This window comes from Tribolium madens, unplaced genomic scaffold (assembly GCF_015345945.1).
Source record: "Tribolium madens isolate multiple individuals breed KSU strain unplaced genomic scaffold, Tmad_KSU_1.1 Scaffold_97;HRSCAF=244;Tcas5.2_LG3a, whole genome shotgun sequence".
Classification (NCBI taxonomy): Eukaryota; Metazoa; Arthropoda; class Insecta; order Coleoptera; family Tenebrionidae; genus Tribolium; species Tribolium madens.
Window position 1 is genome coordinate 14863452 of NW_025401069.1, and position 27413 is coordinate 14890864.

Here is a 27413-nt window from a genome sequence, read left to right on the forward strand (position 1 = left end):
TGACCGTGTCACTGCACCGACAGCGCTTTTCCTCATACATTTTTTAAATCTACTTCTGTTCCGACCCGACTTTTAAATTCTCTTATTTATTCTGAAATATTTACCTCGCTCCAAGTGCACCTCGCAGGATTTTTTACTCTGTTATTGCATAAATAAGCATATTACTCCAAGTACTCTTAATTGATAAACCCGTGTAAAAGTAGTTGGGAATTTCTTGCGGTTGTGATAAAGGGAAGCGTTAGCGCGCGTCTGGTCTGTTTGATGTGTAACAAAAGAACCTTCCATACAAATAGATGCATTCTGAAAGAGCATCTAAATAATTGTTCATTATTCGTATTTATTCCGAGCGAATATGCAGTGCTTTGTATACACAACCCGACGCATTGGAACAAACAATCCGTATTTGCCTATATTAACATTCTAAAAAAAAGAGAGAAACAGAGCAATTAATTTTACTAATGCACCACTTTATTTCGCCCTACTACCAACATTAGAATGTAAAAATAGATAGTCATTTTTACACGTCTACATTCACGACACGCACTTTGATAAAACGCTATCTGTTCCTCTTGTGGAGCACCACACGAGAGAAAAAAAGAATAATGTAATAATTTGCGGAGTGTTTTGCGTTGTTTGGTGGAAGGCATAATATTTTTACATCCTGAATAAACATGCAGTACGAATCGAGGTGATGGATGGATGTGGCGCACACGGCATAAAAAAGCACTTGAAGAACTACATCTAAATTTAAAAGTCCTTTCTAGAATTAAAGGATGATAAACACCGGAAAAAAAGGTGGAAAGTGGGGCTTGGCTGCAAATTTAGATGATTATTCGAGGTATTTGTCAGTACAAACTTGTCAACTGCGATAGGGCCTCCGAGAAACGCCAAATTGGCCGTAATGGTGTTTACCCAACTCGCGATTTGCTAGGCACGAATCAAGGGAGAAATTAATTTCGATTCGTGTAATTACGGACCATTTGCCGGATCCTAAGCTTCTAAATAAGAGCAAAAATATTGCTTCATCTATTGTAATTATTTCAACGATTGATAAAATTATTTTTTCCTCTATTTACATAAAAAGTTGCCATTTGTGGCTCTCGAGGGGGATTTTTGATGAGCCACTTTGGTATGTGTGGTTCTGTCGAAGCTTAATGCGTCAACTTTGGTCGAAATTTGCATACCTTTTTTAAATCGTCCTCCACGTGCCCCTTCAGAGTCTTAACGAGATTACATTGGAAACTTTGGCGCGCATAAATTTCCAAAAGAACATTAAGGATGCAGTTCAGCTCGCGGAATTATCTTTTTAACACCAGAGCGAACGTGCCTGCAATGACCATTAAAGAGCTGCAACTAAGTCTCATTTAGATTAGCTCCAGATATCTACATATTGTTCCAAAAAAATCCAATTTGGTTCGATCGTGTGAGCCTTGCAGTTTTTCCCCGAAATTGAATTATTTTCATCACAACGCGGCCCTAATTAAGCAGGTTATTAGTTGTTTGAAAGTTTGCGAGTGCCGATAATGAGGCTGAGTGCGAAAACAAGCAATCTTAAATCAGATTTCCGGTGCGGTCCGGTGCCGGAATCAGCGTTACGTGCTGCGAGGATATCGAAAGAAACATTACTTCATTTTGAAAGTTCGGGCGAGCGGAATGTTTGTAATAATTCATGGTGCAAAGAGGCGCTCACATAAAACTTTGAAAAGTTATTTAAATTAGGAATGTGTTAGGTGCCTTAATGGGGGCGAGATATTTAAAGTAATTACGTGAGCCATTCTCTCGGAAAAATCAACACTCGCATTTCAGCGAACTGTTTTCGTTGATGCCACAGTTCGATACAAAATTGATTAGCATAAAACGGTTCGACTTATGTATTTTTGATGATTTATTATTCCAATTCCGGCGCAGTTCAGAGTATCAAAGTGTAATCTTTATGAATAAAGTTTGGATACAAGTCAGCAAACTGTCCAATTAAAATTGAATTTATTTCATCTCGAAACTTTCGCCGCGCGCCTATGAAAACACAATTACTGAGCACATTCCGCCCAAATTAATTCAGTATTTTACAAATAAATATCAACATCTAATTACAAAAATTAAGCCAAGCATAAAAACCAAATGACGCGCGTTTTGCTCAACTTTATCGTGAAATATTTCGGATTCAATAAAAGTTTCACTTGTTTTTTCGCGTAAATTCAACATTTGTAAAGCGCAAGTGAAAATCTATGGGACCCTCGCTGATATCAAACCATTATTTGCCTGCGCGCACCGACAAGAAATGCATCCGCTTTCAGCTCGAGACTCACACGGTTTTATTTCTCTTTTACTCAATTGGACGGATGCCCGCATTTTACACTAATTTTTTACTAACACAATGCGAGATTATTGCATAAAGCAAATTAATTGAAGCTTTTGTGAACATTTTTTTAAATTTTTTGCAAGTCTAGAGATTTCTGGACACTTCCAAAGTCTCCTCAACTGTCTGTTGTAGCCCGGAATTTTTCCAAGTTCCAATTGACATTTTTTTTATTTTCAAGAATTTCTCGGAAAATAAATTTTTTTTTTTGAAAGTCTGTATATTTTTTGAGCCTGTATTTCTTAGTCTCCTTTGCAGCCCGAAATTTTGAAGTCTCATTTGACATTTTTTATATTTGGGCATTTCTCTAAGAATTATTATTTTTTTTTTTTGATAGTTGAGAATCTTTAAGTCGTTATTTCTGACACTTTAGTCTCCCCAAGTGTCTTTTGCAGCCTGAAATTTTGAAGTCTCGTTTGACATTGTTTATATTTTTGAGCATTTCTCTAATTATTATTTTTTTAAGTTGAGATTCTTTAAAGTCGGTATTTTTGACACCTTAGCTTCCCCAAATGTCTTTTGCAGCTCGAAATTTTGAAGTCTCGTTTGACATTTTTTATATTTGAGCATTTCTCTAAGATTTAAAATATTTTTTTTAAAGTTAAAATTCCTCAAGTTGGTATTTCTGACACTTTAGTCTTCCCAAGTGTCTTTTGCAGTTCGAAATTTTGAAGTTTCGTTTGACATTTTTATATTTGAGCATTTCTCTAAAAATTAATTTTTTTTTGAAAGTTGATATTCTTTAAGTCGTTATTTTTGACACCTTCTTAGTCTTCCAAAGTTTTATTACAGTCGAAATTTCAAAAAGTCTTGCTTGACATTTGAGTGTTATCACACTTGTGTAATTTTGTGTTGAAAATCCACAATCCCGTTTAAGTTGCTTACGTGTTCGGCGTTTAATTCTTCTGGATTTATGACTGCGGCAAATCTCTCCTTGAGTTTCGGCCAGACTCATGCATTATGATGTATGTTCAATTACAGCAAACTGGCAAAATTTGTAAACGTCTACATAAATTCATCCCGTAGAGAATGCAAATAGCGAAACTGTGATTATTTGAACTTGTGAGCTGTACGAATGTGAAAATGGTTTCGCCGCCACCTCCTCCGTATGCAGGTGGTGCCGTCGCCGCCGCCGCCGATGCTTGCACTGCTTGTAAATTGTGGTGATACGGATATGCAAATGCACATGGATATTCATGAAAACGGATGCAGATGCTCGGCAATACTCGGTCGACGAGAAATATTAAATCTTCTCGGGCCTCACATAAATTTTTACACCGTTAATATTAAAATTTTCCAATAAATCCACTCCGAAAACGATGGATTAATATATAGCGAGGCATTATTCAATTTCGAACGGTGACAGTTACAATTTACGATATTTATAGGCCACGAGGATGGCACGGATTGAGCGATGCGGTTTCTTACACAAAACCAACACAAATTTGCACAAAAAAACAAACACAAAATTAATTTCAATTGTTGTTTTTGAATAATTTAGGGAATTCCGTGCCACGTGCCTGGTCATCTAACTGCTGTAAAAAAATTCGTTCGGGGTAATAAAAGTCGTCGGTGGCTAAATCAGTTAAGAATTCGGGCGGGTGCATAATATTTTTACGACGTCGTAAAACGCAGCGTAACGTGCAATCCGAAAATTCCACACAAGAGCAGAATGTAGCGTAAATCGTAGGCGGTAAATTACAGGTCCGGGACTCGAAGGGAGTTGGTTCTGGAGTAATCTGGGTCGTGCCCCCATATGGGTGAACGTCCTTTTGTCCCATAAACAAGACATGTGTAATTGGTAGATGACAATGGCCCGTGTCGACGACACGTCAACGCGAAATGAATGAAAAGTAATGAATAAAGCAAACTTTTGTTCGCCGATGCCTGATGATAGATATATCATCTATAAACCGCATGCTGTCATCAGTTAAATCCATAATCCAATCATGTGTAACCATAACAACGCAAGTATGAAGCATTGTTCTAGTCTTGTAGTGTTCTCGTTGTGTGGTTCGATTTGCATCGAAGGCATTTGAGTGCACAAAATAGTTTACATTGTCGTCCTCCTCAATTATGAACAAGTCTCGCCAGGGATGTAGGTGGCGGTTTTTGGACCAAAAACCACCAACTTTATGAATTTATCGACGGACACTCAAAATGAGAAATGCACGACCTAATCCACTGAACGATTTGCCATTATCTCATGTGATAAATTTTACATGTCGGATTCAAGTAGCGGTTATTCAAACGTCACTATCGCAAAGAAACGTTTGTTTTAGATAAATGCGGTATTTATAGAACGGGTGCAGTTATTCTCTAATAATAGACAAGGAAATTGAATTTCTGCAATAACTTCGCAAATAATATCTACCTTTAGCGAAGCTGCAAAATTTATGAGATCTCTAGTAAACTGTAAGACGCAAAAAATGTACCACGACTGTGTAACACAAAAATGGTTTTGGATGCAATTATTAAAGAATTTACACTCTTTTTAATTTTTATTGGAGAGAGTTTGACAAAGTACTACTTGCATTCGAAAAATGTTTTTTTCTAGCTGTTTTCGAATGTTTTTCGTCATTCTCCCGTTCAAAAAAGTAGTAAAAAGTGGGTGATTTCTATTGGTTTTCATTCGAATCTAAAATTGAAACGTTTTTCAATACCACATTATATCTTCCTACGAATCTTCATAAATCCCAGGGTATAATCTTTTTTTGCTTACCTCAATATGTTAGGTAGAAAATATTATAAAAACATACTTTCATTTATCAAAATTCGTTTTTAGTACGAAATTTTTAGATAACAATGCGAATTTAATTTTCTGACACTCGAAAATGTATTACAATATGATACTTAACATTCTAAAGCAGTCAAGAAAACTGTTTTGAAAACTTGTGATTTTCTTTAAATCTCTGTAATAGCAATTAAAACGGGTTTCAAATTCGGATTCAGCACCCCATAAAACATTTTCGTGTAAAGAAGGAAAAAAAGTGAAAAAGTGTATATTTTTTTTCCTGTGACCCTAACAGAAAGTAAGTTTTTTCACTCTTTTTCCACTTTTCACAAAGAAAAGTGGCCGACCTCTGGCAGAGGTAAAAATTGTTAGTTTTGAAATTTTTTTACTGGATCGTAAGAAAAATTACACAAGGTGAATATAAAGTATAGAACCAAGTGTTTTTTTAATCAGTTGCTTCCAGAAAATAATAAATATAAATAAATTAAAGTAATATAAAAAATGTGAAATGTGAAATTTTGTTTTGTTTTTGAGTTATGCGATTTTTTTTGTTAAAATGCAATTTATGTATTTTTTTTTAATTAAATATAAAGTAGATAGTTGTAATCTTTAGATCATAACCTTCATGAGAACAATAGTTTTACGATGTGTTGCCATTTAAAAAAAATAACAAAAATTGTAGAACTCAAAAACAAAAAAAATATTCTTGATAAAACATCACATTTTTATAGTACTTTATCATTGATCAATTAGTTTTTCCAAAAAATAAATAGTTTGAGCAAAAAAAACGTATGATTCTATACTTTTTATTGACCTAGTATGCACTACACTGGAGGAAAATATCTTTTTTTCCATCTGTGGGAAGAAAAGATACACTTTCTGCCTTTGCATTACAAATTCGACCTTTTTGAATTTTGCTTGAATTTCTTATGCGAAGTGTAATATTTTTTTCATTTGAATTATTTTCAACACACAAACCGCAAAATCGTTTGCTACTTTGTGGCGACCTTCCATTATTTTATTTTCTCGGCATGTATGTTTTATAAATTGCGGTTTTTAGCTTTTCAATAGAGTCTAAATGTCAGCGGCTTATATTTGGTGGAAACGGCGAAATGCTGCGTTGTTTATATTGAGTCAGAAGGCGAATATAGTGCAGAAATCCAATTTACGAGCAGAACTACCGAATCCGGGAAGGAAAATTGTTTTAACTCGCTGTCAGTTGTAAATATCAGATTGCCGGTTTCCGCAACGGGAAGACTATCGGAGTCAACATTTGAAGCTAATTGATGGTTAGAAAATAATACGGGCAGGAGGAGTTGCAGGAAGTGCATCTGTTCGCGGATTCTCGCACACTAAACCCAAAGTTTAATTACAGCATATAGAGGATTACGTCTTGTTGCCACATTAAAACTAGTAACGAGATTTGTGCATTTAATTAAACGTCGGTATTAACACGTAACCGAGCGAAAAAAAGCAATATTGTCGCAACATCAAAGACGAAACAATGGAAATATTTTCAGCATTTTTGAGCAACATCGTTGCGAATGAATAAAAACCGCTTGGAACGGTTACTGTTATTTTTATTACAATTCCGTACATACGCGGAACGGAAAAATGCCGAGAAGTTAAATCCGTCGAAACTTTTTGCATTGTAATCCGCGGATTATCGACTGCCTTGGTGGTAAAAAATTCAAAAAGGACCTAATTGCCAGTTTGCTTTCTGGATTGGCTCCTCGACGTAATTATGAATAGTTTGGCATTTTTCGAGTTATTTTAAAAGCCCCTCATCATTTATTAAAGGCACTTAGAGGAGTTATATAAAACACTAACATTTATTTATTATTCACGCCGTGGTTTACAGTGCCCCAATTAATGAATTCCGCGAGGCAAATCCCCCGTTACATACTATAACTTGCAATAAAACGCACGACATGGTGCAAGAAACTACATGCGCGCCACACGTTTGCGTAGCAGCAACGATAAAATATCTTTCATAGCAACATTAAGCCAATATTTCACTGCTAATGGAGTAAGCGAGAAAACTATCTAAACAATATTATTGAGAAATTTATGCACACGCGGAAATTTAGCAACTAGTTTGCAACTAACAATTCCAACTTGCACATTATGTGTTTATTTAGTCAGTATAGCAATATGCCGATGCCGAACCTTTTGCAGGTCGGGAAATTTGTCGTTAAATCCCGTGGTCGCGAAGTAATTTATGTCATTTTCCACCTTGTATGTAATGTACTATTATTTTCAGTCAAAGGAAACAACGCCAAACATTTAGTTTAATTAAAAATTTCATAAACGAATTGATTCCTTGGCGAATTACGAATAAAAAGACACAGACGATTGTAAAATAATGACGATAAAAGGAATATTTTCTGCCAATAAATTGGGATTAATTGACAGAATGGGTTTGTTTTACTGGTCGAAATTATCGTAAAGTTTCGGCGACAGTATTTCATTTTTGCATGTCGCTGCTGATAAAACGCTAGATACAGTTTTATCAGGAAAAACCACAACAATAAAACCACGTCGTTTTAGTGGTTGCTGACCGGAATGGTAAAACGTCGAAATTTACCAACAATTTTAAACGCAAGTCAAGTATGATAATAATTCAAAGAAATGAAACATTTAGCAACTTTGTATGGCACTATTTTAACGTGTTTTACTATTAAAAGTAGTTTGAAGTCATGCTTCGTTGCCGAATAATTTATTTTGTGAGTCAACATGACCACGATTTGTGACATTATGAAGTGAAAGAAGATGAATAAAGAGGCTCCCCATTCGTTTTCCTCAGGCATAGTCGTGACAATCTTCTTTGAGAAAGACATAACGTTTTTTATATTCCATTTCATGTGTCTGTATATTGCACTTTTGATATTAAAGAAGTAATATAAGGTGTCGCAAACATCGATCATATTGTCGGGTTTTTTGCTGGTATTATAAAGTTGTTTGTCTCGAGGTTCGGTCAAGTGCAGTGTTGTTTAGCACCGGAAAAATGTGCAAGAATTATGGCCAAAAGTCCAAATTGCGATAAAAGCCGAGAAGCAGTTTTAATCTTATTTTAAAGTTGTCTTGTCGGAGAACAAGCAGCAGCAAGACATCCATTCGGTATTCGTTTCCCCTTGTAGTAAATTAGCCGCAGAAACTGTAATTAAGTTAATTCGTTAACAAGATCCGTTACATTGTTTTATAGCCATTCGAAATTAATCATTGTAATTAGGATCATCATGACAGGGAGCGCAGATAATCGGGATATTCTTCGTGGTAATTCACACCGTGGATTATTGCGGGAAATAAATCACTCACCGACTGCATTTCTTTCAAGGTAATGAAATAAACGCGACGGAGAATTGCATAAACCAATCAGAAAACGGTTAATATTTCACGTGAGAACGCATCACAAGCAAAAAATAAATAATATATTTTGCAATCAATGCTGACCTCTCGACGTCACCAGGATCCAGCGATTTTTCCATTATATCACAACCCTTGTGTATTGGGAATCTGGGCTTCGAGCCTCCGTGATGAATGGAGAGCAAGAAATATTGTTTCTGTCTTACGCCAAGAATACAGAGAGATATTAAAGTTCCAAGGCTTGAATCTGATCGGCCCTTCTGCAATCTAAATCTCTGCGATTTGATTTAATGGCCTTTTCGCCAGCTACAGCCTACTCGTCTTTATCATTACAAAATCGTATTCGTAACTCAAGAGGGCTTTATCTAATCGGAGTTGTAAAACTCAAAGTATTACGTTAAAAAAATTAAAATGAAAAATCGGAGTTTGGAGGGAGAATGGGGTCGGGTGTGGATAACGTATCGAGTAGTTCCCGGAAGGGAAAACATTAAGGAATGCCCTTGGAACTTGTTCTCTCAATGTAGCTTCATTTCCTCATAAATTTCCTGCAATCAATTCGCGGAGAACACTCAGACGGAGGGAAGGTAATGGGCGTCTGAACCTCGGACAAGGTTAAACCAAAACGGACGTTGAATAAAAATTTCCGCTAAAGAAGCAAAAGAAAAGCTGTGGATTTATCACAAAAGTGAACCGAAGAAGAGTCCTCCGGAAATGGCATTCCGAGTAGAATAAAGTTTCGCTCCGAAAGGGTTTTGGTCATTCTGGGGGGGCTAATGAGTTTTTTGTCGGTGGAATTGACCTTGTCTGTGTCAAGTGTGCGCCAAGAGCAGAATTTAATTAAAAGGATGTCAATGGTTTTTCACTCGCGTAATAATGAAAGTTTTCAACCCTTTTACAAAGCGATGTGCATCGACGAAATGTCCGTTCCAACTTTTCGATTAAATTAAGTTGATGGGAATTAGCGCGCTTGGGACAAAAGTCGGCATAGTTTTTCCTCTAGAATTTTAAAACTCGCTTTGTGAACTATCGGACGTGACCGTAAAACCGGCGAGGGAATCATTGCATACATTAATAAATCTGCCCCAACTCGTCCAACTGCTCACCATAACGTATAATTAAATTCATCGAACAATTCTCGAGTTTGCGAAAGTTGGCGACCATATTACGAATATATTATCAAGTTGAAGCATTTTTCGCCCTTAATAAGCCTCTGCTGTTCTGATTTCTAAACTTGGCGAAACTAAATTTACACTTGTTTGCTATTCTCCTCAATTATTTGTGGATGTTATCGATACATATTCATGAAATAAATTTCCACACCGAGGCACTATGTTAGTCAATCTGTTTACACGAGGCTCAAATAAAGTAAAACCACCCACTTTGCCCGTTATCCTGCATGAAACATTACAAAGACAAACCTATTTTAGTATTAAGGCATTAACCCTCAATTCTGCAAACACCTAATTGCTCCTAAGTGTGCGCCTTTTCCCATCTCCTGAATAAATAACATTAGCGCCTTAATCCGACGAGACTTTCGTCTCCTCCAGAGCGAAGGACGAGCAAATTTTGCTTTCTTTTTCGCGACATGAGACTATTTACAAACAACAGTTATTTCTGATTTCCATCCTGTGCTAAAAAACTAGATTAAAACCGTTTAACTTATTTTCTTCTCGTTGTAATTCTATAAGAGATTTATTCATCTTGAAAAACAAAACGAGAAAGATTTCCCCGACTAAGCTAGATTTAAAGTGTTGCAAATTTAAACGCAAATATAGTACTTGCAGCGATTTAATTTTTTTGGGGGGAACGATCGATTTAATAGTAAAAGTAAAAGTGTTTGTTGATTTAACTAGTGGATGACTAGTGCAGTTGGTAGTGCGAAATGTCGAACGCTGATGATTTACAAGGTAGCTTTCCAGCGAAAGAGACAAGATTGTTAAATGTCATTGTAGAAGTAAAAAAGCTTAAGTGAAAAAACAGAGTTTTTAATCCATGCCTGAAAGATACATTTTTACTTGTGTTATTCAGTCATAAAAGGGTCACTTTTGTGACATTTGCGAAAAAAATAAATGTTTTTATAATCTAAATTTTGATTATTGTTGCTGTACAAAAGCTTTCAATTGTGCGTCTCTCTTAGGTAAAAACTTCGCTTTGAACAAAGTGACGAGACAATTTAATAAAGTTCAAGTGACAAAAAAATTCTAAATTTGGCTTATTTACAAGGGAAAATTTGTTCCCGCATTTTTTAATTTTCCCTGGGAACTAGCAGAATGAAAAGCTCGTTTTTGCCAACTTTGTCAAACAAAGATTACTGGTTGTGAGCTCCAAGGACAGTCTAAGAGTTCGATTTTTCTTTTAGAAAAAATAAACCCCTCAAAGAGAAGTTTTGCCAACATTTTTCGTTTTTTCGATATTTATCGCCTGCTTTGATCTCTCTTTTGTTGATAATTAGGTAAAAAGCGGTGATGTAACATAATAGGTCAGTGTCGTATACACAATGCGCCAACTAAGGTAAGCGACGGTGGCAAGTGCACTTGACGGCGTCTGCGAGCGTCTCGACGCCGGCGTCACAATACAATTATGTCGCTGCACATAACTCAGGCGTTATTTTTAGACGCGCGGTTAAACAGCCTTTTGATATATTTCGCTGGCGATTTTTCCGATTTTGGAGGCGAATTTGGCGAGGCTTAGGGGCATCGACGTGATCTGCATAAAGTTATTAGCTGAGTACGCGAAGAGCATGTTGAACTGTTATCCGGGGATTTGTCCCATATACACCTTCATTAAGGAGACGCTATCACAAGGACCTTTCTAATTGAGGTCTTCGCAAATACGTAATCAGAGCGATGATTTCGGCGAAAAACTTTTCGCATTAAAGAGAGGATTTACGGGTGACAGACTGTTTTAAATTCGAAAAATGCAATTATAGGCCCTGTTTGTAACATGCACTCGCTCATCGACAATTCATTTTTATATTATTGAGTGCTCATGCTGCGCTGTTATCTTGCTGAATAAATGGACGATAAAAAATAACGACGCGATATTGCATGTTTGTTTGGTAGAGGGTGTAATTATTAAGTCTAGACGTGGTGGTAAAACGATCAGTGAGACCTTTTCATTATTAATACATTGACATATTGACTGACAATACTATTCTTATTGTCTCGTTTTCTTCTCTCTTATTTACAGTTGCTGCATTTTCAATTAATTCATTTTATGCTCCGATGACTTTCAGAAATGTAAATTGGAAAAAAGTTTAAACAGGAAATTGGGTTAGTCCAGTATCTATACATCTCAAACATAATAATTATTAGTTATTCCTTGGAGAAATTAATAAATATCTAAGTTAAACTAATTTTGAGTTATCGCTCCAGAGGCCGCTGCTTGACCGCAGGCCATAAATTTTCGGATGCAAGCAAACCGCTTCCGATACTGGGGCACAATTTTGGTAATTAACGCTTATTGCGACTTTACAGCTGCATTTTGTAAAAACGCTCATTAATTCTGTATATGTGAAATTTTTCGAGTAGAAAGCATGAGTCACAGCACGTTGTTGAGAGGCTTTTGGGTCAAAGCAGGACTAGCAGCTGCGCTTAATCAGTAATCGCCATGTTAAAATTAATGCACTCTTGTCGTGTAATGAATGGTGCAGTGGAGTAGTTATTTGGCCAAAATACAAACGAGGCAAGCTAATGTCTAATCACGACAATACAGGTGGCTCGGAAGTCTCGTATTTCGGTCGTTTGCCTTTCTATTTTCGTTTATTGGCAGCCAAAACGCTGCAGTTTCCTCAAAAACAATGACACATTTTTCCAATTCTCTTGTAGTGAAAAAAAAAACACAAAAATCTAGATTTTATTTGTGCTAAATATAAAAATACCACATAAAAACAAACGAAAAAGAGAAAAGAATTTATTTGAAATTCTAACTGCAAAAATCATAATTACGATAAATTTTTTTTTTTAAATTAATAAGAGGTGTGAATTCGTTTTTTGGGAGTTTTTTATGTTAGTAACATTATTATAATAACAATTATTATTATCATTAGGGTAATTGCCCAAACAACATGTACCTAAAACGTTTTTTGCGGACTCATCTGCTATTCCTTCACAAAAATTGTTTTAAGTACTTGTAACAAAAATGTAAATTTTTTTGTTAAAATTTTACTTCATTTTAATTTTATCGTTTAGACAATAAAAAAATTCTTGTTCGCGTTTCTTTTTCTATTAATCATAATTATATTAATTTCTAACATTTTTTGACATTTTGAATTTTTTTTAAAGCCAAATGTGTCGACGTTAAATGCACTTTTAAAACTAAAAGTCAATTTTACCGTCTTATATAAGTAATAAATAACTATTATTCATCTAAAGCAAATATTTTAAAGATAATTCCGTTTAATTCGGATATTCGCTAATCCGGAGAGGCTCTGATCTTATCAAGTGAGGATTAGCGAGACTACAATATTTATTTTAGGAATGTGGAAATCGTACTAAAAATGGTTTCTTTAATGTTTAGTTTCTTATTATTAAGTTTCTTATTTTAATTTTATATTCTTGACAAATAAAAAAAATTGCAATTTAATTTTTTCTAGTTTCTTTGACAATACAACTGAAAGAATCTAAAATTCAGCAATTCTTAAACAATTTTCAAATTTTTTTTCTTGTAAGATTGCAAGGCGTTTCAATCTACTTATTTGGCAAAATAGGAGTTTTTAGATGAAAAGTTTTTTTATAAATGTTTTTTTACAAACATTTTAACATTTTGTGAGATTGATCTAAAACGATGGTCATAAAATGCTTTTTCTTCGCGTCACTGTTGGTTCTTTATTTTTGTTTTTGAAGAGGCCGTAGATTGCGTATGATGTTGTAAAAAGTGCATCATCAAGCAGCGATCGAGACGTATGATGCAGCCATGATAAATATTAAAATCGCGCAAGTGAAACGATCTGAATTGATTCGTTTTATATCCGTATAGTTTTATTTGGGGATTTCGTATAAAACGCATATGAAATTTTACGTCTGTCGACTGAATAAATTGAAGAAAGGCGTATTGTTCCTGTTTGTTGGCATCGGATTGATGTTATGGGAAAAGGTCGTCTTTGACAAGAATTTGATGGCGCTAATACTCGTCAAGTGTTTGAAAAACTGCAATACTAGATAAAATTGTATACAAGCTCTCACAATGAAGCTTTCGAACGGAAGTACACAAGATCATAGTTTTTAGTCGCGGCCTAAAACCGAGTCCACATCAATAATTGGGCGGCTTATAATGCGGAATCGTTGGAAACGTTCCATAGTGCTTGGCAATGTCATACATCCGGTTTGCTTTTCGTCGAGTGCATTAATAATCGTAATTAAGGTGAAGCGTCCGAAACATCCGAAATAGCCACTTTTATTTCGAATCGAGACCAGATATTCGCTGAATAAACAAAGACTCGGAGACCGATTTGAATAATTCGGGGGGTTTTAATGATTCCGGGATAAGGATTCCACTCCCTTGGGAAGCGACAAACGGCATGTCCGTATTAAGTAAATCTGGTCGTTATGTCGCAGCTTAAGGGTCTCGCCTAATTATGCAGGTTTAATGCTCAACCTTCGAGGCCGTCCACATTTAATATCATTAACGGCGTCACTCGAAATTAACAACCCGAAAAACGAACAATAATAATCGCATCGAAACTTGTTAATTGAATACAATAATTCCAGTGTTATTGGGATTTATGACGCACCTCAAACGGGGGTAGATTCCGTTGTAGATAATATTCCAATTGTGGCACTTGGAAATCGACGCATTTGCATAAAAAGATGTCTTTTATCGTTTCAAGAACTTGGAAAATTATTATGATGATGATAAAAAATACCATAAATCGGTGATAGGCGTATTATGTCGAAAAAAAGCGAGCTATGAAGAAAACATCTTCGATTTTACGAGCCATGAAAATGTAAAAATTAATCTAAAAAGCGAATTTCGCCAAAAGCACAATGTCGCTAGTTAAACAACTTTGCAAAATTGGAAAACGGGCGCTTTTGATGAGCTTTCGAATGATTACACTCGGAATGTATCTTTTATTGCTACTACTCGGTGTCGTAAATGTCGGATAACACGGCAAATCTTTAACTATGTAATGTAGTACTTACATTCGCGAACTATTATTGAAAATGATCAGACAAACGAAACGGTTCGATTGTAATAGAAGAAAATAGGATATGGAATTTCTCCTGACTCGTTATCTCTCCCAAGTGTGATTCCTATTCATTTTCAAATTGCATGACATTTGTTCGTTTTATGTAGCGATATGTAGTAATTAACTATCACTAAAGGAAAAATGATAACGTTAATTTATTGCACCACGTTTACTGTTAATTCACATCATTATTATCCTATTTAAACAGACACTGCTCATGCAGGTACTGATAATTTTGCAATTTTTCAATTTACTATGTGCCACTTTTTTTTCTACACGCAATGATAAATTAACCTTCAAATAATGCAATTTTTGATGTAAAGTTTTCCCATTCGACGGAATTAATAAGCATTTGTGAACGCGAAAAATAAATTAGTCGATTATCGGTAGAGAAAAGCTTGTTCAGAAGTTTATTTAATGCGAGTTTACTGCGGATCATTAAGCTTTTAGCGATAGGGGCATTCGCAGGTAGAAATACGCTTTTTAATCTAGTTTATAATCAATTTTTCATCATTGCCCTGTATTGTTAAATTCTGAATAACCGGCCATTGTGTTTTGAGCGTGAAACAGGAAACGTAATACTGCACAAAAACGAGTAACAAAGGCATACAAACTTTCTTTTAGTTCGTTTTACGACTAATCAATTAAAAGTCTAATCACAAACCGGAAAAAGTGACTCCGGTGATATTTATTTATTAATTCAAATCGATACATATTCGAAGCGGAGACGAAAAAATAAGCTACGTTCTTTCTAAACAAGTCACGCGTGCTGACACAGCCTTGTCATTTTGCTGCAATTTTCCTGTAAAACATAACCGTATAAATTGTACTCCTTGCCGGATCGGTAACGGGTCAGCAAAACTCCGGTTTAGTCCCCCTAGTGTCTGGTCAGCGATGATTTCGTGTCCTGCATTCGAAATTTTTCGAGGATACACAAACATGATACATGAGGGATTAACTTAGGCTGCAACGTCACTCACCGAACCCCAATTTTAAAAATTTCATTATTCAGTGACAGCAAAAATACAAACTTTTTATTTGCTTGCACCATCAATTGCAACGATACGGGCATCAGAAAATCTTTGTGCAACTTTTGCAGCATTAGATGCAAACGAACCGGAGAAATAGCAGCGATAACATAAAGAAAAATGTGCTATCCGTTCAGTGCAACTCAATTACAAAAGTTTTTATTTATTCACGTCGTACGTCGTATGGTTTCGTAATAACAACAGGAAAGCAATTCAATTCTTGCAGGAAAAATAACAATGCACAAGTTATACGCAATAAATACAAACTATTCGACCAAAAATAAAAAGTCGGGAGAATTATGGACGTCTAGTGGCCAAATTTCAAACGTGCAAAGAATTATAATTGAACTAAATTGTAAAAATTCTGTTGTAAGAATGCGCATTTATTCGAATTTAAGAAATATAACTCGTCTTGATTTAAAAGATTTGAAATTCCTGTGTGTGACACACGCATTCCAGCTCCCTCAGGAGAGCTTCCGGTTTGTAACATTGTCAAAGCATGCCTGGAACATTCCGGGTGGGTAGCCCGCGGGCCCAGCAGCACCTTCCTTTATGCGACCAAAGCATACACATAAAGATATTGCTACGCGTTATCAACACAGTGTCTCAGAAAGGCCAAAGAAAAGTGCGCCCTCGCAACACCACCAGAATTAGATTAATTAAAGCGGAGGCACGAAACGCTAAGAAAAACTCAAGTGTGTTCGATAGTTTGAAAAATGACAAAACTGATCGTTTTGACACACAACGAGTCACTGGGGAAAGTTCGACAGGTGACCATCAACTCACATCGTCAATCACTATGTCAAAGAGTGGGATGGGGTTTGTAACATATTTGAGGAGATGAGAGGATTTAGAGATTTGCCATAGTCGACGTTATTGTTTTCGACTTTAAGTCGAACGGTTGAGATAGCACCTGAAACTCGGAGCAATTCCCGGAGGCGGCGGATCTCGCAGGGTTCTAATGTAAGCACGCGGCACTAGAATGCGCTGTTTAGATCCGGAAGCCGCCGACGCCGTATCTGTGAAGGGAATGTACCGGATGCAATGGCACGACGCGGACATTCATATTCAACACTTTTAAGGCATGTCTGCACATCGCTTCGCGCCGATAAAAGGCCATTCAATTTCGTTAAACTTGAAATTTGTATAAAATATACGTTCTTATATCACGACGCTTACAACGGAGAATAAAATATTCCATCCGCATAACTGTTTTCACACTCAAATTTAAAAAAAAAATAACCATGGTAGACGCCTTTACTAGATAAAGGGATCAGAGCAAAAACTTAGCAACTCCTATTTGTAATTCTAGGTGTGTGGTGCATAATCTCGCAAGTTTTGTCAAGTAACGCAAAACTTTGTTTTTCTCTTAGTAACAAGCAAAGTGTAATAACAGTAAAGCCAAAGTGGATTAAAGTAATTTAAAATTGACAATAGACGTGTAATGAATGCCGCTTGAAATATGCTTTTATGTTGGAATTACATTAACATGAACTTACATGTAGAACACTCGAAAGATCTTGAGGGAGGGTTTTAAATGAATTTAAATTGTATCTGGTGTATCTAAGGTATAAGAGCCAACTCTCATCCCTTAACAACGCGGTGGTGGCGTTTATTCAAAGGGAGGGAGTTATAGCAACTGCGCGTCAAGAAATTAGCAAAGGAATTAAAATTAATGGCTCCCTTGCTACTTCTGTTCAACGTCTAGCATTTCATGTAGGCGACAAACAAACCGACTCTCCGAGGATCGACTTTGAATTACTCCAAAACTGGATTGCATTGTGTTCCGACTCGCACCTTGTGCACATTAATATTATTTACTCAAATGTAGGTACATTTCTGACAGATGGAATTTAACGTGTGCGTGCAGGTTATAAATTGCTTACGGACCCTCTGACAGCTTTATTTCTTGATTGCTAACGAAATCTCCGAACAAATTCTAACCGACCATTGCCGAGACGTGAGACACACGACCAAAGACCGCTTTATGCAAACCGGAGCCGTAAACGCCACTCCGAAATAAAAAGATCGACCAGCCGACAATATTTGTCCACCACGTGAATCAAGTTTCATCCGCATCCCCAAAAACACCAATTTAGGTGTTGGATGGGACTGGTTCATGGGTTTCCTTTGTTTTTGCTTAAAGTTAGTGCCGTCTCAAGTCGGTTCTTGCTTGTTTGCGATTATTACATTATTAAAGGGTTGTTGAGAGTCCAAGAATCGCAGCCCCGGTTACATCTCCATGACGACGCATCTAACGGAGACCGTCGGCTGCTTCCGGGGAGAACGTCCAAGAATATTCCGTTGATGATTTAATGTTTTGTTTAAAACGCATCATAGTATTGATTATTCAAAACGTTCCCCGGATTGGTTCTGACGGAAATGTCTATTAATCCCTGACTCGGTTCCGGTTTGACCATGACACGAACCAGTACCGTATTTAATACCGAGTAATCTCTGGAGTTGAATTGCTGTCGGTAGACTCTAAGACATTGAATAATACAAGGAGGATTAGGATCAATTTGAAATAATTCCACCGTCTTGTAGACTTTTTAGTGGTATGTGGATGAATAATTTCTAATTCTTCTTGTTTTGAGAAATGCAATTAAAGATGCAATTACGGCGAGCGTTATGAACAACGGTGCCGGAGGCGATGATGCATGCGGGTTTTGCAGTTATGTCCGGACTTCCCGCGATGACGACGGAGTTAACCGGCCATTACTGCGCTGAAACTATTATAATTACAACCGGTGACAAACAGTCCGACTAGACGAAGATCTGTCTGTGACACATCACCGGACATGGCTCCCCATGCAGCTATTATTAAATTTATTATACACTATAGAAACTCATCGTCGAAACGAAAACTCGTTAAGGAATACAATGTAGCATGGGGATGATTTCGGCGAAAATACAAAAATAAGGGACTCCTCACCTGTGTGTGTTCTTTGGTGCGCCTTGAGGTGTGAGCTCTTGGTATAGACCTTCTTGCAGCCGAGAAATTGGCACTTGTGTATCCTTCGTTTGGAGTCGGGCGAATGGTCTAGTCGATGTTTGACCGTCGTCGTGGAAGCAGGTGAAGAAACGGGACTCTGTGTGGTTCTCGGGACGACCGATATGTACCTTGCAAGTCCTCTAACCCGCACAATGGCATTCCTCGATACACTGCCCACCCGAAGTCCGCAAACGTCCAATTCGCTCGCACTAGAACTTCCATTACTATGGCCTGGTCCCGATTCGGGACTCGAAGGTGGTGTCAAAGTCGCCGGATTCCTTGCTACTAGTCGCAATTGTAACGCATCACCGGCGTCAGCATGCACTCGTCCTTCGTAACCGTCGTCTTCGTCCTCTTCATCGTCGAGGGGCTCCTGCTTCACGAGTACGGCACACGATAGAGCCCCTTCGTCCCAAGAACACGGCGAACTTGCCGAACTGAACGCGTCCAAGTGACGATCACTATAGTCCTCTATACAATTCACTCCGTATAACGTCCTTTCCATGTCCGATGGCAACTTTTTAAACGACTGCATCTTCGGCTCGTCCTTCAAGTAGCGCTCCATCTCGTAGCACGTCTGCAACAAAACGCACAATTGATCGATACAAATTGACCACATTGACGCGGAGACAGTCAGTCTGACTGTCTCAATTCTTGAGCAAAGCACCGATGCTTTTCAATTAGAAAAAGCGCAGCAAGTATGGGCAAAATGCCATTTGGCCATACTCTTGCGTCACCACCGTGCTTTATGGTCGCCGCATCTATCTCATCGGATGATGTTACAACCCGAGACAAGGTCTCTCCTATCAGTAGTTGACCCAAATCGGGCCAAGTCAACAAGGAAAAGTGGGCGAAGTGAGGGCTCCGCGCCGATTGTTAATGACCTAATATCCGGCTCAGAGACGTCTCCAATTGTCTTATCGCTGTCGCCCCCGTAATTCGACTTAGTCTTTGAGATTTTCGACAAGAGCGTCATTAAGACATACAAGCTCGAATTTAATACATCCGCCTCGAATTCGCTCCCTAAATTAATTTTAATGCTCATTAATTACAAAACAGGCAATGTTTTGCGCCGTCAACCCGCCACAATAACGACAGCGAGGTCTCAAAACTCCCCACTGGATATAGCAAAAATTCAAGGTCTTAATTAGCAAAGCACTAAGTATGTTTCCCGTGAGCGCGCTTAAAAACGTTATTAAGCTCTCTACATTTCCGTTTATGGTAATGTACTCCTAATTATGTAATGGTAGTGTAAACCAATAAGCTCAAGTCCCAATAAAGGATTAAATAAACTTGACGGGGGTAGGAAGCGTGCCTTATCAGGCGACGCAATTTCAGAACCTTGGAGAAGACTTGAATTTTATGCGATCACCCGAAAAGACGTAATTTTCTAACAACGAAAAAGCCAAACATGTTGGTCTAGCTGTGTTTAGAGTAATAAAGAGGCGAAAATGTGGCTTTTAGAAGTACTTGGCACGCACCTTATGTTAGTTTGTCGATTATTGTTTATTTCTCTCCGTTTTCTTCGTGGGGAAGCGATAAACCCACTATACTCACTGAATCCCGGTTAAAATAAAACTGCTCGTCGTTGCGGAAAAAGGATTACGATTAATCGGAGGATTTTATAGCGTTGTGAGCACGTATACAAATCATTTCACTTAATTTATCAGCTCCCTGTTCAAATGGACCGATCGTTGCGAAAATTGCATTCTTTCACACTTTCAAATAAATGACACGACCAAGGACCAAATTGGCGTTTCGTGAAGAGACGATGATGTAACTTTGCTAATAAACATCCTACTAAAATAGATATGACAGGAATGGAATGCTAACAGCTCTAAAGTTGGACCAAACTAGCAAATGGATGAAAGTATTGTAATGCAGGTAATTGATTGTGGGAGCAGACTACGGAAATATCAAACATGCTCTTGTCATTCCGAGTGAAGAGCTTTATGTATAAGCGGAGGGATTGATTGGGTGACTAACACAATAATAGAGTCTGTGCATGCCATGATAACATTGTTGTCAAAACTACAACAGTGTAAAGGAGCACCTGCCCCACGTTCGCGTCGGCATAATGAACGCAGATTAGGCGGGTCTATTTGCCTCCTCAAAAACTAAGTTGTAGAAAAAACGCCAAGTATGGGATCTGAAAAACCACTGACCCACACAAACGGTCAAGTCGAGTAATCGTTCCGTACATTCGGCAACAATGCGGTCATCAGTTCGCCAACCGGTGATCGGAAGTTCAGAGACGGCTTGACAAACTCAATAGACCTGTCCCAACAAAAGCGGTATTCATTGTTTGTCGATTCCTGACCAACAACTTTTAATTCGACGTTCCACAAATAAAACTTGGGAAACATTTCAGACATCTCGTTTAATAAAAACATCTCGCTTCCTCTCTTCGATGCGATGATGGTGTTTGAGTTTCGATGCAAAGAACTTGAAGTAATTCCGATAATGCGATTATACTTTTGTTATTGTTAAGACAGGCATATTTTAATTAAAACTCCGACTTGTTTTGCAAAGCTCAGACCATTTGCATAGCGGTTCCCTTTGAATATTCCATAAATACCCAACTTTAATCACCTTTCGGTCGAGGGACCAAAAATTCAATGAATAAAGAATCGCCCAGTCAACGCCACAAAACACTTAGAAAACAATCATAAACCCTTAGCCCACAGAAACAACACAGTTTAGTATTCAGTTTTCCAAAACCTTACAACGCCAAAACTACAAGTTTCTTTATTTTGTGGTAATTACAATTGTTTTTGATAAAAAAGTCAAAGAGTTAATTACGCCAGAGAGCTGGATGTTTGGAGGGTCGATATGGTGAATTTCGGCGGAGATGCAAAACACGCACCGCTGCGATGTCTTAGACGTGGTGACGACGTCTGTATTCATATCTCGTTTTCCATCCGTCAAGTCTCATACAGGCCATATTTCAACTATTTTTCATTAGATCAGACCTCATTTTGTATGCATTGTGGGACCACTTGTACTTTATTAGAAGGGAAGATAAATTAAAATGGCTGTGGTGTGTCTGGCATGTGATGTGTATAAATAAATGCAGTTACTTAGAGCGACTACCGTTAACGTTGCTGACATTGCTAGACAACGAAAAGGAACAAGTTTTTCCCCCATTAAATTAAGTTTCCTTCACTAGCCGCCATACATTACACCAAAGAGAAAAGAAGAATTGAAATCTCATTAAGGGCAATGCGTCACCGCTATGATGCACCGGTTTAATTCTTCCCCAAGGCGCAGTTTACCCCGTCTTTCCCTATTACAATTATGTTAGTTCTGACCATTCTTACATACAAATTCAGGAGCAAAAAAACATGTGGAGAGACGTGGAGGAAAATATAGGAGAGTTGGCTCGCAACCGATTCGGATCAGATAAAACTTGCATAATGACATTCGAAAACCAATAAAATACCGCAGTAGCAGTTGCGCAAATCTACTTTATTATCAATCCATACAATGCCGAGTTCGGGGTGAGAGAATTATAACTTTCAACAATGTAATATTACAGACCTATTGTATCTGTCGAGGCGAATTGCTTAGTTTTAGGCGAAAATAAGAGGCTTTCAGAAAACTGTCCAACTTTCGAGTAATTGAATTATAAGAATTGTTATCAAGCAACGTTTTAATTGCGTTTCAACTTCACTTTCAATTAGACTCTTACGTATAGCAGGTCCGCTTCACTCCGAGATAATATAAACACGGGAGTGGAATTAAAAAGGTCCTCACTTCTCGCTCACTGCACGGAAAATTTTTATTACGGGTCGAGTTTATCGAGGAAAAAATCGCGTCTCCAAACTAGCAATGAAACAATTTTAATTACGTCGAAATTTTCTGTCAACAATCCAAAACTTGTTTGCCGTTTGATGTGTTTGCGATCTGCAAAACAATTGCTTCACAGGAAGCGCTGTTTGTATACGATTCGACAAAGTCTACAAGATAGAATCTGCCCTCAGATATGTTCGCTATAGTGAAATTGGATGCATTATGTTTGATGTCAATACCACAATGCACCCAGAAAAGTACTTGACTCTCGTGTTTGTGTTTCTCAACTTTTGCTTTTGTTGAAACCTTTGAGAGATGCGAAACAAACCTTGCATTCCCCAATTTGCATTCAGCTTTAATTCATTTTCAATGTTCAAACTTGCTTCAAAACTGATGATTTGGTAGCAAAAACACGACGTGTTTGCAAATAATAGGCCTTTCTTTGGGCTCAATGCATATAAAGAACGCATTAGGTGAGGGTCTCACCTTAGTTCGGGTATTAGGGGCTGCACGACTCCCACAGGAACCAGACGAGCGAATCGGGAGAAATACGACCCTACAGGGAATTCGTCTACGGTGCAATACTTTGAAACGTACGAGCATCCCGTTTCATGCAAATATTAACTGACGTATACTTTGCAGCATTAACAAAGCATTTTTTTTTATTTTTATTCAAAAATTCTTTTTTTTTAATGCCTTCAGTTTAGACAGTTAATAGATAGAATATCAGAGAAAGTAAAATAATTAAATATTCCAAATAAAAACTTGTTTACTCATTTTTTTTATTTTTTGACAAGAAATTTATATAGATGTTATGATATTCCAAAGAGACGTAATTTCAGTTTCAGCAAATGCTTCAAAAACACATTTTTTTTAGAATAGCATGGGCGTGAAGTTTTTGAATAGTAGTTGTAGAAAAAAGTTTGAGGTAAAATATGAAAATTTTGTCCCCACGAGTGGAATATGAAACGAGGGAATGAATTTTAAAGACGGTTGGAAAAAGAAAGGGAAGAGTATGTTTCGGTTAGTGGAAGACACAATATTTACGATACTCAGTGGGAGGAATATTTTAAGAGAACGTTTCAGTGCATATAATGTTTTCCCTGGATACACATTGATGGTTGCAGGCCGTCTCTCGGTACGGTTGGTGGAAGAGTTTGTAGGAAAAGGCCATAAATAGCGACAGGAAATTTAACGGATTCCGGTTTAAAGTGAAAAAAGTGAATTACGAGTAGGAACAAACAGAAACAAGAACACTTCACAGTACCGAACGGCGTCCTTTCCGGAGCTCGAATAAAATATAAAGTTAATTAACGAGCAAAGCGAGTAATATCTGAATATAAATTACAACATTAGCTGCTTCTAAAGGCATCGATAAATATTCATATATCGTTTCGGTGAAGTTGGGGACTGAAACTCTAGCTCGATTACGAAACCAAATTGTAAAAATGACATTATAAAGCACTTAACATTTTAAATAGTCGGGAAGAAGTTGATTGGGGGATGACGAGGAGGAGCGAGTTCATTGGGATTCCGGTGGTGGAGTTTAGAGTAAGTACATTCATGGAGAGATCAAGGGGAAGCATTTAATTCTGGATGTAACACGTCGGTGATACTGGAGGTTTTGATAAAGTCCTCGTGCACGTCCGTCAGAAGAGAAGATATAAGCCCCTTGGAAAAATAATAACTTTTCCAGTTACTCGTGGGATTTGCGAAAGTGTGCGCTGCCGGCGCAAGGACGTGACATGGGAGCTACAATGCGTCCACGCCGACACCAGAAAACTTTCTTACACCGACTCGAAGAATAGGTTACCAAACAAGAAAAGATGAAAGAAGCACGATTCGAGAGAGGACTATAAATGACGGCGAAATTGCGCAATGTAACGAATATCGACGTGCCACAATATTTCGACTCAATAAACTCGAACTTTATTTACTATATATAGAAAATCGGTGTGCCCAACGGCCTCCATACGATTTCTCTTTCAAGTTTAATAGTTCGTTAGGAATGTCACATTTATAGACGACCATTCAGACCGAACAATGTTCTATCGAATTGTGTAACAAACTTGTGCCATTTAAGACCCACTTATTCGAACCGCAACAGTGCGTCTCCGCCAACTCGATAAGATATGGATCTGCAACAACTACGCTACTTGACTTACCCGGTATATGGGATATTTCCGCCAGGAATAAGTAACACGAGGATACAATTACAACCACATCTATTCTCATACCTATTATCACGCTCGCAAACATTTCAATAAAAAATCAACACCGGATTTCCTCACCTCCGTCAAACTTCATACGAAAAATCAGTTCGAGTTTTAGGAGTGACACTGAAAAATCTTTTATATGCAAATATCGCAGGTGTCTTTTACGCTTGTCACATCTTTCCATCTACAAGTGTGAAAGTTTTCAACAGGAATCAGGATGAAAAGTCAATCTGTAGCCGCGTAGACATTTAAAACAAATAATTGGCAAAATATGGTAAAATTAATATTTATGAGGGATCGATAGAAAGGAAAGCTCCTTTTGTTTCAAATGAAAAATATTGTCGATTTGAAGCCTTCCCTAAATTGCATGAAAGGGCTTGATAGTGGCATAATTTATTTCCATATTGTGTCGATTCATTGTTTCGACTGTCTGTTTCTCGCAGAGCCATTAATAAATTCAAGCATCCTAGCATCTTCATCAATCTCTCTTAAACCACTTAACAAAGGTTTCCAAGGTCGCGTAACAATTGGAACACTTAAAGCCCATTGTTCGTCCAAATACTCAAATACACATTTGACTTGTTTTGTGGGCTAGTATACTCCCGAGTTGAATGACATTTAATATCTGTCTGAAAACAATGCTTTATCAAGTCTGTGCACCTTCTTTTCTCGTTTATCCTGGATATTGCTTAATCCGACACGGTTTTTCCATTTTAGTCGAGTTGGAAGACGACCGGTCACTCCTTTCGGATTTACTGCTCTCACCGGAGAAGGTGCCCCAATAAACATTCGCCCTCTTTGCAAAAAATCCCGCGGAATGAATTAGAGCGCAAGACATCATCGTTGTTTAGCTAATGCAATGGCTCGTAAAAATTCCATTGTGTTTGCTGGAAGTTTGCACTTTGTGTTTTTATGCCGGCTTCGTTGTTCATCATCTGCTCTAATTTATCACGAGTCGAGTTTTGAAACCGACAAAAAAATTTCGCTTTGGTCATATTTCTGGTGTCGGGTTTACATTGCGTGCATCAATTTTTCGGTGAAATGTGCGCCAGGGCAAACACAATATTTCGCGTAGTCACTTGATAAGATGTGAGTGAGTGCATGGCCTGAATAATAATAAGGGGGCCCGGTATTTATTGGGGGTGACATGCACACATGGGGGAACCACCCACCCTCTTTGACGCGTGTCTCGTCAAGGTGATGGAGCACACCATGCTCCACGTCACGCAAAAACTCGAGTGAAATTAGCGCCAGATTTCGCAAGAGCGTCCCCTCTCGCGATAAAAATTACATAAAAAGCAATTAAAAGCAATTTGGGTTTGCGTGTGCGAGTTTGTGTGAATCAGCAAAATTCGCAGTTCTTGGATTTGGGGTTCGCCCCGGCGGTTAAAACCCACAAGGGTTGGTTTGTTGGAGCAACTAATCATGAGCAATTCGGCGGTGTTTGCAATTCGTTTTCTGGAATTTATGTCGTAGGATAATTGGAGTCGTAGTTCTTTGTATATCTCGTTCCAGAGTGTCACAGGGAGGCTAACAACCGTAAAAATATATATAAACGTTTTGGAAGGAACACGGGGATTATTTATGTAAGTGAGTGCATGGGGTTAGGCAGTCGAGACGACTATACAGAGAGGAGCAGTTCATCCCGGAGATACATGGCAGGTGTTCACGCAAAAGGCTTCGAACGAAATGGAAAACAACTCGACGAATTATTGCATAAGTTTACAAGAAATTTATTTTAAGCGACGTGATGTTATTTTAAAAAGGGATAAGAGACGTGTTAATAAAGCTAAATCCGGGACTAGAGCGACGATTTATTGTGGTAAAACCGAGTCCATTTTCGCAAGCGTTTAATTTGAGTTTTGAATCTCAGATAGCAGTATATCAACCGTTTTAAGTGTATGTATATGTGTAATATTATTCTTTCCATTGTCAGATATAGAGCTGATATATTTCCTTGGTGGCGTTTCCTTGGAATTGTCGGTTCTTTTATACGAGTCAAATAAATTCCGCGAGAGGACGTGCGAAATAGTAGTCTCGAAGAGATGGCCATATCGTGACGCTACGTTTTCTTTTATTCTTCTAGGATATAATGCAGGAAATGTACCAAGAATGGGCGCCATTTACTCGAGATTTCCTCCCGTGCATATATCACAGCTTCAAACACAATCGCCGTTTAATTGAAACGCTCTGCATGGACTGCAGCCAAAAACACCCCCAATATTTCAAATAACACTTTCTCCATTATTTTTATAGAAAGAAAACAATCAAATTGAACGTGTTGGTCAAGCAAAGTTGTTAAACTCACATAAAACAATTTCTTAAGCAATCCCTGCCTGGACTTCATTAATTAACACGTTTCCCACTAAGGAATGAGGGTTATTGTGCGTAGAGCCACTAACCGTAAAGAGGCGATTAAACTGCAGGGGTGGCGCCTTCCGCTCCAAGAGGCCGAGAGTTTCACCTCATGCTGATAAGGTGAAGTGGTCTGGCTATAATAAACATTATTTCCGACTTAACTATTACGGTAACGATCAATCACACACGTCATTATTACGCCAAATCGAGTCCTTGACGACAATGTAAGGGATTCGGCGTAAATTGAGCATCGCCTGAATTAAAATGTATCACATCGGTTATTGAGTTTATTACGATTTTATGTCGAAATCGTGCTTTTCCAGCGGTAAACACGGCATTGACCGTAAACACTCTAATCGCAGGGTTATTGAGGGTGCAGAC

The 27413-nt window shown here is 37.8% G+C and overlaps 1 protein-coding gene across 3 annotated transcripts in view; it reads right to left on the reverse strand.

Annotated features, from left to right (window-relative positions):
- LOC123015332 (Krueppel-like factor 6) overlaps positions 1 to 27413 on the reverse strand; it is a 159257-nt gene that overhangs the window by 12828 nt on the left and 119016 nt on the right. For all 3 annotated transcript variants that reach the window (XM_044415034.1, XM_044415033.1, XM_044415036.1), the window contains exon 2: positions 18607 to 19243. In XM_044415034.1, coding sequence (XP_044270969.1) covers positions 18607 to 19231 — 625 coding nt within the window. In that variant the 5' untranslated portion in view covers positions 19232 to 19243. The remainder of the gene's footprint in view (positions 1 to 18606; positions 19244 to 27413) is intronic.